We start from the raw sequence: 16,878 nt of genomic DNA on the forward strand, positions 1-16,878 counted from the left end.
ATAAATGACACAAGATATGTATAGTACTATAGGTGCAAGACTCATTTGTCTCTAGTGGTTCTTGTTAGTACAAAAATTCTTTGAGATGGACAACAATTCAATTGATTTTATATCTCTACAAGCCAATTAGATGATACTTTATTTCCTGTTTCACTTTCACTTCCCTATATTTGAGGAATTATCTCATGATATGGGAGGACAAATAGCTCCTTTTTCACTTTTTCATTAAGTATTTTTTTTTAAGGCTAAGTATTGGTGTCAACTAATCCTCCCATTAAATACCAGGTCGGCTATAACCTCAACATCAAGTCTTCCACTGTCTCCTCTTTCTCTTGTCTCTCCCTATACACAGAGACACACAAAAAAAGTCATTTATCCTTTGCTTTCACTACATATTTGTAATATAAAAATGGGGTGCAAATTAGTAGACAAAACAAAGCAAAAGCACAAGAAGGGATTATGGTCGCCTGATGAAGATGACAAGCTCAAAAACTATATCATTAAGCATGGTCATGGCTGCTGGAGCTCTGTTCCCATTAATGCCGGTTAGTTAAATTCATATTCTTTATCTTAAAATTTTCATAACATGCAACACATTAATTTGTTGCTAATTAACTGCGGCCAATAGTATATATATTGTTTCCTTCATATCTCTCGTTCAAGTGTCATTTTATACTTGTACCGTTCGACGCTACTCTCTAGTATAGAAACTTTCTGATGTAGATTTCTGGTGTTCTTAGTTTAAGGTGCATGAAAATGAAAAAGGATTGTTGTGTCACATCCTTGTCAATAACAGCAATATAATGTTTTTTGAGGTTTGGAGATATGAGCATCACCATTATTGTTAACTCTTTTTTTTGTTGGCAAAATACAAAAATGGCCGGTCGGCCGAAGTTAATTGCATTTGCTAACCAAATAGTATATAAATATGTATATAATAAATATATATACAAAATGGGATTATAATACAATAAACAAAAATGAAAACAGTACGATGGCTTATGTACGTAGAAATAGGCCTCAGCCGAGTTCGCTATCTTTGGCGCACTATTTAAGTGTAACAACTTATAAGATGGCAGCAATTAGTCAACAAACAATAGAATAGAGAAATTCAACACAAGCAGAGAGAGGTTTATTAAGACCACGTCTAACATGTATTATATATCGTTGACATCAGTGGTATTCCTATTAATATAATTAATCATTTTACAGGCTTGCAAAGGAATGGAAAAAGTTGTAGATTGAGGTGGATTAATTACTTAAGGCCTGGCCTAAAGCGAGGGGCATTTAGCTTAGACGAGGAAGAGACAATCCTCACTCTTCATGCCATGTTTGGCAACAAGTAAGATAATTTGTGTGATCATTTTGTTTAATTAAATTTGAGAACAGACTTTTAATTACTTAATTATATCTTCCATAATATCTCAAATAATTATTCTTATTCTTGTTTTATAGACCATAATCTCCATTTACACTTCTGGAATTCGAAGGGGTAGTCAGCTTTTTTGACTGCCTCTACCATTTTAAATTAGAAAAACACAAGTATGTGGTAAATAATTCTTGTAAGTTGACTTCAAAACAATATCCTATAAGGATTTACCTACTTTGCTGCCACTTAACAAATATTTGCTATGACGGTCGACGGACTTTTTCTAAACATGGTTATATGAATTTCTCAAGAGCGGTAGATAAAATAGGTTATTTTATTTATGAGATAAACTAACAGTGTACATGATTTTCATATTATCAATTTCTGAAACAATTTATTTTCAGCTTACTAAATTAGGCTTGCTTATACAGTTACATGCCGTTTAGGTTAAAAATTTACATTATCAGTACATAGACGATAAAGTCTTTATTCCATCCAAAATTTCTCAATTCTTGCAGTTAATGAGACATCAAACTACTAGAATTCCTTCGTTTGACAATTCTGACAAAGCATCTCTTCATACCTTTTTTTAAATCGCCTTGAAAAAGCCTAAGGCAAATCACATGAATTGTAACGAACGATTAACACGCACACAAGCACGCGCAAACATATATTATCGTTAAGGATTTTAATCTTTAAAGAAATTAATAATTTTTTTCGATGAGTGGGTGCATCAAAAATTTTAAATCAAACTATGTAGTATTTAACTAATAATCCATAAAATACTTAAGATAGAACTACAATTTATAAATCAAAAGTGACATAAAAAGGACAACAAAAGAAATTCTAGTAAACATGAAACCAAAGGAAAAAGAGAGTTGAGAGGGTTTACAACCTTAAGATTTGTTTAATAAGAAATTTATAATTAAAAACTATTTTTAAGATTGGTTGCTTGTTTGCACAAAAAATTTTAAGCTTTATTAAGAGTTATTTATTAGGAAAAAAAAAAATTAAAAAAGCAGAGTCAATTAGACCAAATACAGTGGTCTTTATTTAGTTTTTAATAACAAAAGAATATTAAAGGATTTGAACTCATGAATTCCTTCATTGAACACCCTTGACCATTGCGCTTCCTCATAGACCTGTATTAAGTGCGTTCAAAATATAACATATGATCATATAAAGTAGCATTCGACATATATACACAATATGATTTTTTGATCGACTACCCTTGATACAATATAGGTACGCCATACAGGATACAAAGGAATTTTGATTTAGCAATTAAACATTTGGAATGAGTTTTACCACTCATTAGTGTATAAGTTTGTAATTAAGGTTATGTACAGGTGGTCTAAGATTGCACAGCACTTGCCTGGAAGGACAGACAATGAGATAAAGAACCACTGGCACTCTTATCTAAAGAAGAGAGTAGCCAAAATGGCACAACAAACTACATCTGGAAACAGAGAATCGTCACCTTGTTCCAAGAAATTGACTCCCCAGCATTCTAGTTTCGACTCATTTGAAGGATCATTGGCTGATTCAGATCAATCTGCTGACATTCCAAGAGAGACTCAAAAGAGTAATTTGCCCAAAGTATTATTCGCGGAATGGCTTTCGTTAGATCAATTTAATGGCCAAGACAACTTTGATCCTTCCAATTACAACTTTGGCTATAATAATTCAGAGTTGCAAGACATATTCATGCACAGTATACCGATGATTGGCGGTAGCTATGTGAATGGCATAAATCAAGAAGTTAACAATGGGATAGTAGATGATATTTTTCAAACCCAACTCAAGTTTGAGGAATCCATCTCTGCAAATGGATTTGAGGAATTTATGTCGGGGGAATTCAGCATAAACGATGATGTAATGTACATATGACTTCTCTTTTAGAATCTTACAAAATAGTGTTTGGAGGAAATAAAGCAGGAGCCACCAGTGTTAGGTCCTGTTTCTTCATTAAGTAATTGAGAAGCTTTCAGCAAAAGGTCTAGTTAGCGCACATTTTTACTGTAGATGTTTTCTCCTTTCTTGTATTCCATGTTGTACAAAATAAATTCATTTTATCTCAAATAAAACTGAGAGTTTTAACTTGGTGGCCTTTCCATATTTAGCATTTAGCAGTGTTATTTGTGGCTTTAATTAATTCCTTGTATTTTTAGGGAACTCATAATCCCTATAGGTTTAGGAAAACTCATTGTCCTAATAGATTTGGGAAAGGAAAACCTACAGTCCTTGTCAAATTGGGAAACCTTTCTCTTATATTTTGGGATCTATATATAGGGGTTGTAGTTGGGGATTCTAAAGATTGCATTGTGTTTTTCTTCTCATTCATAGTGAAAAACTCTCTCTGCTTTTGCCCCGAGGATTAGGCTTAGCCAAACCTCGTTAAAATCCTTGTATTGATTTTTCTTCTCTATTTGCTTTGTGTGTGATTGTGTGCTAGTTAACTCACGATATTCCGCAACAATTGGTATCAGAGCAAGGTTCGAGTTTCTACATATAATCTAGGGTTAAGATGTCTTCATCATCTTCAACAAAGTACGAAGTAGAGAAATTTGATAGGGGTTCTAGTTTCAGTTTATGGAAGATTAGGATGAAATCGTCCCTGGTGTTACAAGGTGTGAGCACGTGATTTTTGCCTCGCTTGAAATATTCCTATAGAATTCTTAAAATTAGGATTTTTCTTTTATTATTTGAATTTTAGGGAATTGATTGTATGATTTTTGTTTGTTTGCATTGATATAATTCATAAAAAATACAAACATAGCACATTTGCATTTAGGACCCAATTTTATACTTTTCTTAGGTTTATTAGTTAATTGACATTACAAAAATAAGAGAAAATAACAAAAATAGTCATGTTGCATTTTTACTTAAGTTTTCTTTTAAAATTAGGATTTAGTTAATTTTAGAAAAATTAATTAGTTTAATCCTAGAGTTAAATCAGGTCTTTTTAGTTTGATTTTGTTTTAACAAAAATCTAAAAAATGAAAAAAAAATGAAAAATGAAAAAGAAATTAGAAAGAATTGGGTGTAGTCTTGTTAAATACTTCATATTTGGGCCAAAGTCAATTCCAGCCTAATTATTTAAAGACCTCAACCCATTCCAAATCGCCCCAGCCCGCTGAAATTGGCCCAAGACCCGTCGTCCAACCCGGTCCAGACCCCCTAATAACTAAACGACCCCGTTTTTGTGTGCATTCAATCTCAACCGTTTGGATCATTGAGATCCAACGGTTCGGAACTAGACCATCACTAAATATTTAAATGTCCAAACCTTACCCTAACCCCCACCAAGCCTGTCTCTCTCTTACCCTACTCGTCTCTCTCAGAGACTACCCGTTTCCGCCGCCTGCCGTCACCGGAAATCGCCCCATGGCGGCGGCAGGTCCCCAATGACCACCAAAATTATACCAAACATTCCCCTCCACCTCCTTATCTCGAACCCATGATTTGTTTCCTTCGAACCCTACCCAAACTGTTCGAATCCTTAAAACCCTAGCTACCACCTCCGCCGTGCACGGCGGCGCCGCCACCAAAACCACACCAAAAATCGTACCACACAATCCCCGGGCCACCTTAAATCCCATACTCGTGGTTATTTCCCAAGAATCCCAATAAGATTTCTCCAGTTCCAGATCTAGGGTTCGACATTCAGAAGTCAAAGCCAAGTCTATCTATGCATGATCACCTCTCCGGTATTTGTGAGCATCCGAGGCCGATGTTACCACGGAACAACATTATTCGCCTGTTCTTGAAAAAGAACAGATGAATAATATTATTTCGCGGTTTAAGTCGAGTCAGTCACGAGTTCGAATGTAGGGTAAGCTCCATTTCTTTTTATGTTCCTCCTAGTTCATCTCTCCTGTCTTATTTTCTCTTTTTTATGAATGTTTGTTTGGCATACTCGTGGTTAGAATTCTGTCGAGTTTCTTCGTCTTAGTCTAAAAATGGCGTTTGCTGGCATGAATTGGATTAGTGTGATGTTAATTCCAGTTTGGTTTTTAGTTTAAAATAAGTTCCGTTTTGGGCCTGGGATTTTGTTCTTCAGTGATTTCTTTTGTTTCTTTTGAATTTCGGTAGTGTGGTCTGCTTAAATCCGTCAAAGTGCAGAGTTGGGGAATATTTTTTTGGGGGTTTGGGTTGTTTCTATTTGGTTCATAGCTTGGGGCTGGGCCCTGAGCTAGTTCAGCCATAGGGTGTCGTTTCTTGACCCAGTTTAGTTTAGTTTCAGAGGTTAAATTCAAGGAAATAAAGGGCAAATTGGGGTAATACACTTAGGGAATCTTTAACAACTGAATTGAGAAGCCCCTAGAAGCTTCTAGGTTGGGGTTTGAACGGCATTTTTAATTCTTAGTAACATTACTTGGGCAATAAGTCAGTCTCTCAAGGACTTATAAGCTAAAAACTGAAAAATAAAAGAGGGACTGAGGGGTAAAGTAAAATTCTGAAGGCAACCCTAGTTTTGCTTATAAAAAGGCATACCCACTGCCTTATTTCACAAGTTTTAGAAATCTGAAAAAGTTTTAAAAAGGCTAGAGATTCAAAATTTGAAATTCAAAAGTTCAAATCAGTTCTTAGAAGTCTAGAGAGCAACACTCTGAAAAACTCAAAAAATTCAAATCCAAAACTCCTGAAAAACTACTAAAAATAAAAAAGAAATGCACTGCTTCATCCAGTTTCAAAACAGCTGAAGCTCACTTTTAAGTTCTGAAATCAATAGGAAGTTATCTGCTGGAGGTCATTTTGGTTCATCAAATCTAGGTTTAAGTCAGTCAAATTTTGGGTTGATTGAAGCCTATTTGGGAGGTTTACTGCATCCTACTCTAATTTCCTGGGTTTTTAACTTGGAACTGCTGGTTTCCTGCTTAAAATTGAGTACTGTTATACTGCTGATACACAGCTGATCCTCATTTTCATTCCTATTCGATTTCCAGGTACATTTTAGCCTCAAGTGATGTCTGAAGATTGGATTAACCTGTATGAACACCTCTGAAGTTAAATGATGAATAATTACGGGCTTTTACATGAATGCTTTTGCTGTGTTTTATTTAATTTTTGATGTTTAGCATAATAATGTTACTTGGACAATATTTTGGATGTACTAATAAGACTTTTGGACTGATTTGTAACTGGACTGTTTGGATTGCTTTTCAGCGTAATATGAGTACTATATCTAGCATAGTTTTAGTATAGTTTAGTTTCACTTAAAATCTGATATCATGTTAGTATAGATGTTGAGTTATATCCATGTCCAATGGAATCTGTCAATGAATCATATAGGTCTGAAAGTAGTTCTGGAAATAAGCTCTAAAATGAGTGTGTGTTTCATTAGAAGGTATACATATCTAGATACAAGCTTAAAATTTAAATTTAAAATCAGCATGTAAACAGAGGGATTTACCTGATTGTTTTGACTCATATACAATCCGAAAAATATGTTTAAACTTGGTGTAGTTGTTTTAAAATGTCTTAATTACCCCAAAATCGAATCATGAGTAGTTTGATCGTTTAGTAATCCGCATGTTTTAGGTATTTTAAACTGCTTCAGCTATCGTATTTGCTTAATTGTTTACTGCAATCATTTGGAACTCAAAAAAAGATATTGAACTTCGAAATCCAGTCATTATATTTGGGACAACATTGAATGGTCCAGCTATATATATAATAGGCCCAGTTATTTTAATAACAAGCCTAGTCATCTAATAAGCTATGAGACCATGAAATTCTGTCTCGCTTTCCATTGGGCCTGCACAGAGGCCCACGATTAGGCAACACCTTGAAATTTGACCGAAATGCCTCATACCTGGGCTAGTTTTTAGGCCCAATATGCTAAAGATCTGAAATGTTTTTTTAGTTACTGGTTCGATTCTATAGTACAATGTTGGGCCTTCCAAGCTAAGTAGCATATTTGAATTAAGAGGTTTTCCTCTTGTTCAAGTGTGGACTTGTGCTTGGGGCGCGAATTCCTTGAATGCCTTTAATAATAGTAATTAGTAATGCTGATTAATTAAGGCCCTTTAGAGACAATCATCAATAGAAAATAATAGTTCATGTTAGGATATCTTTAAAATAAAATGAGGTGCGCCGCGCCAAACAAAAATCATAAATTGCGTGGCCCTCTTTAAATACTCATATTAAAATACTTAGAAATCGGGATATGCCATTTAGCGAATTTTCATGGCCTCCCGCGAAGTCAACAATGCGTTAGTTGCTTTAGGCACGTCTTTTAATAAATCTACCTTCCTAAACTCGGGTGTGCATTTCATGTGACCCAAATCCAAATCCCAAAACGTTGAATAGAATGTGTCGAGGATCCGGGTGCATTTCATGTGACGTGATCCAAAAACATGTTTTAAACAACGTTCAATTTCCTATAAAAAATTAATTAAAAGCGGTAAATAATTTTAAAATTCTACTAAGGATGACATGTATTAAAATCAGATTTTCAGCCAATTATAATAGTTTAAGCGACCGTGCTAGAACCACGGGATCCGGGGGTGCCTAACACCTTCCCTCGGGTCAACAGAATTCCTTATTCAGAATTTCTGGTTCGCAGACTCCATTCGAGAAGTCGAAATTTCCTCGATTTGAGATTCAAGATAAACCGGTGACTTGGGACACCAAAAGCCAAACCTATCCCAAGTGGCGACTCTAAATAAATAAATAATCCCATTTCGAATAATGTCACTTTAAATGGAAAAACTCCCTTATACACTATCCTTCGGGGTAGGTGTGTAAAAAAGGAGGTGTGACAGCTCTGGCGACTCTGCTGGGGATATGAACCCAGAATTTCGGTTCAGGGTTCAAGAATTCGAGCTTAGAATAGCTGTTATGATTGGCTTTATCTGATTTTCCTACATGTTTCATGCTATATGTGCTAAATGTTTTACCGCTTTGATATTTTGTGAACTGTAATATAAATTGTTACGACTCCCTTCCTCTCTCTAAGTCTTCTACATCATGGAGAAGGGTGCACTTCGTGTAGCTTCTCTTCTGTTTAGAGTCGTATCCCATTTAGAATGAGGTTCGGATAAGTTGCTAAGCCGGCAGAGCTTCTGTATCCCCGGTACGCTGACCCCCCCCCCCCCCGGCCCCAATAGTCCGCTCGGGTACCCCAAGTCTAGACCAAAACCCCAGGTTTTTAAACATAGAAGAACACAGCCTCATGCCGATTCCCTAGTAGGAGCGCTTGTTTGCATCACGTGCATTTTGACTTAGGGGACTCAACACAGGGGTTGGGTTCGTCTAGGACAGGTGTACCCAAAAATAGCAGACCATCATGATGCATTCTATGTGCTATGTGAGCATTTATTTGTTTTGGCTTGCATGCTGACCGGCTAGATAAGAAAAGAAAAGTGAGAAAAAAAAACCAAAGAAAAACAAAGAGAAGGGAAAAAGAGAAAGAAGAAGACCAAGATTGCGGTTCTAAAGAAAAACCCAATGCTTGAAAATACCCCGAAACTCTGCCGAATTTTTACAAAAAATAGTCATTTTAAAAGTCAAAATTGCCCGAACTACGCCAGTTTGATTCCCACAGGGCGTGGGATACGTAGGCAACCCCCATCGGGTCCAACTTCCCTTTTTGCAAAAATAGCCCAAAAACAACAAAAATTTTAGTTTTTGTCATAAATAAGTCAGGTGATGTCATTCTTGTCTAAAATAAGCCGAATGTCCCTAAAAGCGCGCCGGAAGGCTGTTTTTGCAAGAACAGCCACCTTGGGTCATTTTTAATGGTTAGCGGGCACAGCCTTAAAATCTTCTTTCCCAAAAGCTGAAAGGCCGTATCCGCAAAGCTGGAGTTTTGTTTTTGAAATAAAAAATTAATGAAACATCAAAAAATCGAAAAAAAAAATATTTTTCTTTTTCTTTCAAAACTACAAAAAAAATCAACAATCCAAAAATATTTTCTTTTTCTTTAGAAGCAGTTCTTTCATTAATTGAAAATAAAATCCAAAACTCCAAAACATATTAAAAGTTTGTCTTTCGAAATCCAAAAAAAAAAAAACGAGTTAAAATTTAAAAAAAAAAAAAAAATTAAACTTTTACGTTTTACTTTATTTAAGCGTTTTAACTTTCGGTAAAACTTAAAAAGGAAAAAACCAGTACCAAAAATTTCGAAAAAAAAAAAAGTTTAAGTCGGTTTTTAATTTACGTTTTATTTACCCGTGTAGACTTTTCAAAGAACTAACGCTTAGGTCGTAGATACGTANATACGGGGGGTCGAAACTTGGAAGTTACCGTAAAGGCGTAAAATACGTACCCAATAAACGGAATTAAGGAAACCCCTAAAAAGAGGAAAAAAACGAAAAAAAGGGGAACGGGAAAAGAAGAAAGGAATAAAAAAAAACGAAAACNGAAAAAAAAAACAAAGAACGAGAAAATACGAAAAATCGAAGAGAAAGAAACCATAAGCAAAAAAGCAAAGGCAAGAAATGAAAACGAAAAGAAAAANAGGAAAGAGTAAAGAAAAAATAGAGAAAACATGAGAGAAAAATACAGAAAAAGCAGGAAAAGGCAAGAAAAAGAGGGTCAGAATAAAAGAAAGAATTTGGACAGGAAAAGNCCGGGATGACGCATGCAACCGTTTGCGAAACATATAAAAAACACATTTAACTGTATAGGTGCATCACGCCTCAACGTGCGATTACCTATCTGTTATTTGCCTCAAACTAACCGTTTGCTGCTGTCACTTCCAGTCCAGATTTTATAGAAACGGTGGTTGGTTTTTTCGTGGTAAACTGGCATCACATCCGTACTTTACTAGATCAAAGGGGAGCATAGAAATGTCTTCGGAAATGACCTTGCCAGCAATTCCCATCCCAGAAGATAGTCCAATCTCGGGCATCCCGGCCTCAGAGTCTGCAGCGGCTGAAGAGAAAAGGATCTTACGTCTTAGGGTCATAGAGATGTGGGATGCGTGGACTAATGGAAGGGAGCCTCCAAGTGCCATCCCCGGATTCCCCGAGTTGTTTCCTAGAACAGGGGGTACCTCTAACATCCCCATCAGTCATCCAAATACTCCATTGGGACAACCTACCATATCCGCTCACTTTGTAGGAACACCTTCTTAGGTCCGCCCCCAGGTGTTCACATCAGGAGCGTCCCTAATATTTTTACCGCTCCACCATGCTCCTCCACCACACAGCCTTCACTCCCTAGGCCTGTTATTGATCCCTCGGCCTTCACTTTCCAAAATCCCATATTTCAAGCAGATCCTCCTCAATATCCCATATACACTTACCCTTATCCACCGCCATTTGAGCTTACACCAGGACAAGATAAAACTCCCAAAGCTCCTAAACAAGATGAGATGGCGAAAAGAATGAGGAGCCTTGAGCAGAGCTTAAAGAATATGCAAGGCTTAAGCGGGCAGAAAAGTATTTCTTATACTGATCTGTGCATGTTCCCTCACGTGCACCTGCCCATGGGATTTAAAACGCAAAGGTTCGAAAGTATGATGGGCATGGCGATCCCATTGCTCACCTGAAAAGTATTGTAATCAGTTGCCCGGGGCCGGCGGAAAAGAGGAGTTGTTAATGGCTTACTTTGGGGAAAGCTTGGTGGGTATTGCCTCCGAGTGGTATATGGATCAAGATATCTCTCGACGACACATCTGGGACGACCTCGCGAGAGGCTTTGTTAGACAGTTCCGGTACAATATAGACATTGCTCCAGACCGGAACTCGTTGGCAAATCTGAAAAAGAAGTCCTCGGAGAGCTTTCGGGAATATGCTATTAAGTGGCGTGAGCAAGCGTCGAGGGTGAACTCCAATGGATGAAGTGGAAATGGTCACCGTATTTCTTCAGGCCCAGGAAGCAGATTATTTCCAGAACATGATGTCGGCCATGGGCAAACCTTTTGCAGAGGCGATTAAGATCGGGGAAATGGTAGAGAATGGTCTGAAAATGGGCAGAACCTTGAGCCAGTCAGCCATTAGAGCAACCTCCCAAGCCATTCAAGGCGGGTCTGGAGGGATGGCCAAGGGTAAAAAGAAAGAAGAAACGGTTATGGCAGCATCAGGGGCAAGAAGACACCGGGCCCCTAGACCCATCTTCTCTGAAAGAACCCCTCAACATTACTACCCTCTCCATGATATGGCTTATGCTCCTCAACCGTATGCGGTCATGAATGCTCAACCCTTTGCTCGATCGTAGCCACATGCCAATAGAAACCAAGCTCCATTCACAAGAAATCAGCCTCCCCACCAGAACCACTATAATCCTCGACCTCCGCAGAATAACTTCCGTCCTCGGGAACCACCCAGGAGACCAAACTTTAAACCAATCGGTGAACCCTATTCCAGTCTGTTTCCTTTTGGTGATCACCTTGTTCTAGCCGATCTTAGTATTGGTGTTTTTTTCTGGATTGCCATTTCAAGTATTGCTCCCGTTGGACTTCTTATGTCGGGATATGGATCAAATAATAAATATTCCTTTTTAGGTGGTCTACGGGCAGCTGCTCAATCAATTAGTTATGAAATACCATTAGCTCTATGTGTGTTATCAATATCTCTACGTGTGATTCGGTGAGACCTAAAATTTCTCCAAATTCTTTTCTTTCTAGAAACAAAGGTAAAAAGATTTGATTGAATATATATATTTTCATTTTTATTCAGCATTTGGGTTGATGAACTAAACCAGATAGTTATATGAGTGAAAGAAAACGGCTTCTAAATTTGCAGTAAAAAGGTTGAGTCTCATTTCCTATGTACAAGAATCAAATGGTGAAAAAAGTAAACATAAGCAATAGAGATTGTTTACCCCAAGATTGGTGAATTGTCATGATAGCTTGAAGCGGGTTCAAAAGATCAACTGTATGGAGTTTTTATTGTCTATTACCATAGATGGATTTCCACAACGGGAGGTTGAAAGCAAAAATGAGTGGATGGATCTTATGGTGTGACTTGGAAGAAAGGTTTCTCTGTAGAGGAAAGGAATAACAATTTATTCCTATAATTTTTCCTATAGAAAATCTAGTAACAAGAAGATTTAATCGGAAATATCGACAAATTCTTGTGGAGTCCAAAACAAAAAAATGAAATTAAAAAAAAAAGTCAACTGCTCCAATTTCATCTCTATCGAATTTTAATATCAGAATAGCGGATATAGTCATGATTCAATAGGTCAGGTCCACTTACTTTTTCTTTTGTTGATTTCTAACCTTTCAAATGGATTTGGTTGGTATAATGGAAAATAGGAATATTCGGTGATTCAAAAAGTGACTTTTCATTATTCAGAAATTCATAATAATGAAAATTGACTAATTTCACAAATAGGAAGTTTCGAATCCAATTTGGATATTAAAAGGATTACCAGATATAACACAAAATCTCTCCACCTATTCCTTCTAGTCGAGCCTCGCGGTCTGTCATTATACCTCGAGAAGTAGAAAGAATTACAATCCCCATTCCACCTAAAATTCGCGGAATTCGTTGATAATTAGAATAGATTTGTAGACCAGGTCGACTGATTCGTTTTAAATTTAAAATATTTCTATAGGGTCTTTTCCTATTCCTTCTATGTCGCAGGGTTAAAACCAAAAAATATTTTGTCCATTTTTCGGGGTCTCAAAGGGGCGTGGAAACGCATAAGAACTCTTGAATGGAAAAGAGATGTAACTCCAGTTCCTTCGGAATCGGTAGTCAATCCTATTTCCAATAGGGGCAGTTGACAATTGAATCCGATTTTGACCATTATTTTCATATCCGTAATAGTGCGAAAAGAAGGCCCGGCTCCAAGTTGTTCAAGAATAGTGGCGTTGAGTTTCTCGACCCTTTGACTTAGGATTAGTCAGTTCTATTTCTCGATGGGGCGGGGAAGGGATATAACTTCAACATAGGTCATCGAAAGGATCTCGGAGACCCACCAAAGTACGAAAGCCAGGATCTTTAAGAAAACGGATTCCTATTCAAAGAGTGCATAACCGCATGGATAAGCTCACACTAACCCGTCAATTTGGGATCCAAATTCGAGATTTTCCTTGGGAGGTATCGGGAAGGATTTGGAATGGAATAATATCGATTCATACAGAAGAAAAGGTTCTGTTCATACAGTACTCCGTTGGGTCTTCCAATATCAATAGGTTGATTGTTTCGCTCCTGTATCTTCCCAAAGGAAAAAAGATCTCTGAGAGTTGTTTCCTGAATCCGAAAGAGAGTACTTGGGTTCTCCCAATAACTAAAAAGTGTAGCATGCCTGAATCTAACTGGGGTTCGCGTTGGTGGAGGAACTGGATCGGAAAAAAGAGGGATTCTAGTTGTAAGATATCTAATGAAACCGTCGCTGGAATTGAGATCTTATTCAAAGAGAAAGATCTCAAATATCTGGAGTTTCTTTTTGTATATTATATGGATGATCCGATCCGCAAGGACCATGATTGGGAATTGTTTGATCGTCTTTCTCTGAGGAAGAGTCGAAATAGAATCAACTTGAATTCGGGACCGCTATTCGAAATCTTAGTGAAACACTGGATTTCTTATCTCATGTCTGCTTTTCGTGAAAAAATACCAATCGAAGTGGAGGGTTTCTTCAAACAACAAGGGGCTGGGTCAACTATTCAATCAAATGATATTGAGCATGTTTCCCATCTCTTCCTAACTTGAAATCCAATTCTAAAAGTAAAAGATTAAAATCAAGAAAATAAAGTAATAGTAAAGCAAAGTCACAGTAAAATACAACGATTTTTCTAAAGTATATTTCAAATTGAGATTATACTGACCAGCACATATGATTCGATTAAGGTCTGAATAATCAGGAATTCTATCTTCTTTTTTACCAGAAAAATCCGAACTAAGCTAAGATTAAACAAAAGGATTCGCAAATAAAAGTGCTAATGCTACAACCAGTCCATAAATTGTTAAAGCTTCCATAAAAGCTAGACTAAGCAATAGCGTACCTCGTATTTTTCCCTCTGTCTCAGGCTGTCTCGCGATACCCTCTACAACTTGACCCGCAGCAGTCCCTTGACCAACTCCAGGTCCAATAGAAGCAAGCCCTACGGCCAATCCAACAGCAATAACGGAAGCGGCAGAAATCAGTGGATTCATGATAAGTTCCTCGTACCAAAAAAAAGAAATGGTTAATGATACAATCAACCAATGAGTTATGACTTAATTATTCCCTCGCTAGGATTCATCTAGTCGAAGTAACTAAGAACTTCGGATTGAAGTAATAAGATTATTGAATCATCAGAACTACTTCGATATATCTTTTTTACTTTTTAGCCACAGAGTCTTTGTGAACCCATATGACTTTCGTTCTTCCATTTCTTGGTTCGAACTGTTAGTTGAATTATTTCTTGATTTCATCCGTTTATTCATTCAATTCACAGTCACAAGGGGCCGGAAGGACTTCTAGTCTATTAGAATCCCCTAGAGTAGTAAAATATATCTTTAGTTCATTTCATATATAACTAGCACTAGTCAATATCTAATATCACATATACATATCTTTCTTCCATAACGTGAATACATTATGTAAGGTATAACTCTGAAAAGAGGAAGAAGCCGAGCTACAAGAAAAATTCCCGCCGCTACCATAGTAGCAGCTTGTATAAGAGCCGAAATGGGAGTATGCCCCTCCATGGCATCAGGTAACCATACATGAAGGGGGAATTGGGCGAATTTAGCAACTGCACCGGCAAATAAGAGAACAGCACATAAAGTAACAAATAAAAAATCGACTTCATTATTATAAATCAAGTTATTGAATATTTCGAATAAATCCCTAAATTGGAAACTCCCTGTTATCCAATAAAAACCTAAAATTCCTAATAATAAACCAGAATCGCTAGTAATCGCCGGTCAGCCATACGGCGGTGAATTCATTCCCGGGCCTTGTACACACCGCCCGTCACACTATGGGATCGACGGAAAATACATTTACGGGGAATTCAATCGAGATACCTGAACAGGGCGTTAGTTCATTCTCGAGTTCTTGAATCGAGTGTAGTGGAATGATGAATTTATTTCTTTGCCTTTTTGACAATAAATCAGAATTCTCGTGGAGAATAGGCGAATATACGAGATTATACTGACCAGCACATATGATTCGATTAAGGTCTGAATAATCAGGAATCCTATCTTCTTTTTTACCAAAAAAATCCGAACTAAATAATTTCTGCCTCGCCTGATCGTTGGTTACTGAGAGGTTAGAAGTATATCTTCGCTTGCCAGAAAGAGAATGCGCATTCATTTGATCCTGATCCTTGTGGATCGAAAGGTAGACTAGACTGGACCTGCACGGCCCTCCTAATAATATCCATAAATGGCTTGTTTTTGGTAAAGATGAACATTACCGTATGTAAATTCGGGTGCATGATAGACATCGGTACTCCAGTGAATTTCTCCGTCTGAATCAGAATAAATATGTTTTCGAACCTTCTCTTTAAAATTCAAAGTGGATATTCCTGCGCGAATCTCAGCAATTACTTGTTCTGATTCTACATATTGATCGTTTTGATTCCTCTAAGAACCGGTATGGAATTGATTCAATTATGGAATCATGAATAGTCATTGGTTGGGCTGATGTATAAACACCATAACCTATACTTTGTTCTATATCTATATACTATAGATATAGGTTACTATAGAGATAGGTGGATAAATATTTTTCTTTAGTAAGACCCCATCGCTAATATTAATTTATCTAACATATTAATTAATATTTAATATATAAATAATTTATTTATTATTATTTATATATTTATATAAATAATAATCGATTTTTTTTCATTCCTAAAGAGGTGCATATCTTGCCCGGATCTTCTTCCATAATGGTACGGAACAATAGTATCGTTGGGGTAGATACACAAATCACCTTAAATCGAAGCTTGTTCAAATGAATTTGCTGCAGCCCATACCCCCAAACAGGCAAAACCCAGAATCACCATCCTATCAGCGGGGCGTCCGATGTGCTTATCACTCAGGAGCTGAGGGGCATGATACAGAAAACTGTTGGACGTTGAAAAGAGCCGTGGAAGACTTGATAGAGCAGGGGAAGATAGTGCTGAGGGACGAGGAGGTCCCAAATGTGACCAACAATCCTTTGCCAGCCCACAGTAATGGACCTGTGATTGGGATGATCTGTAAGGATAAAGAGTTCGATCCGGCATTAAAGTCCATCATCGCTATTGCTGACGCAGAAAGAAAGCCAAAGGTTGCCCCAAAGCAAGATAAAGGGGACAAGAAAAACAAAGTCACCAAGACGGAGCCAGAAAAGAAAGCTGAAACTAGAACAGAAGCGATACCTCCCAGAGATGGAATTCTCTATGTCCCGCGAGGCCGTCAAGAAAAGCAGCTGATTGTGAACCCTCCAAAGAAATTGGAAGTGAGAAAGGGAACACAAGTGTACGTACCCAAGCAAGCCTATGTGGTGCGGGGGACAATCAAACCACCTCGGCTGAGTGAGCCAGTGGTTATTGGACGCGTACCACAGAAGCCTATGATGAACCCTGCTGCGGTACCATGGAATTATCATCAGACGGTGGTTACGTA

At 37.3% G+C, this 16,878-nt stretch overlaps 1 protein-coding gene across 1 annotated transcript; it reads left to right on the forward strand.

Annotated features, from left to right (window-relative positions):
- Positions 1 to 273: 273 nt before the first annotated feature.
- On the forward strand, positions 274 to 3,462 carry LOC109213052 (transcription factor LAF1-like). The gene is made up of 3 exons (XM_019376797.1): positions 274 to 545; positions 1,213 to 1,342; positions 2,719 to 3,462. Exons 1-3 carry the CDS (start codon positions 410 to 412, stop codon positions 3,257 to 3,259), a joined length of 807 nt encoding a protein of 268 aa, XP_019232342.1. The 5' UTR covers positions 274 to 409; the 3' UTR covers positions 3,260 to 3,462.
- Positions 3,463 to 16,878: the final 13,416 nt, after the last annotated feature.

This window comes from Nicotiana attenuata, unplaced genomic scaffold (genome assembly GCF_001879085.1).
Source record: "Nicotiana attenuata strain UT unplaced genomic scaffold, NIATTr2, whole genome shotgun sequence".
Taxonomy (NCBI): domain Eukaryota; kingdom Viridiplantae; phylum Streptophyta; class Magnoliopsida; order Solanales; family Solanaceae; genus Nicotiana; species Nicotiana attenuata.

What these genes read in the sequence shown, in the direction of transcription:
- LOC109213052 (XM_019376797.1), top strand. Translation starts at nt 410, where the DNA reads ATGGGGTGCAAATTAGTAGACAAAACAAAGCAAAAGCACAAGAAGGGA. An exon ending in CTCTGTTCCCATTAATGCCG is followed by an intron (nt 546 to 1,212) that starts GTTAGTTAAATT and finishes ATCATTTTACAG; the next exon opens with GCTTGCAAAGGAATGGAAAA. An exon ending in CATGCCATGTTTGGCAACAA is followed by an intron (nt 1,343 to 2,718) that starts GTAAGATAATTT and finishes GGTTATGTACAG; the next exon opens with GTGGTCTAAGATTGCACAGC.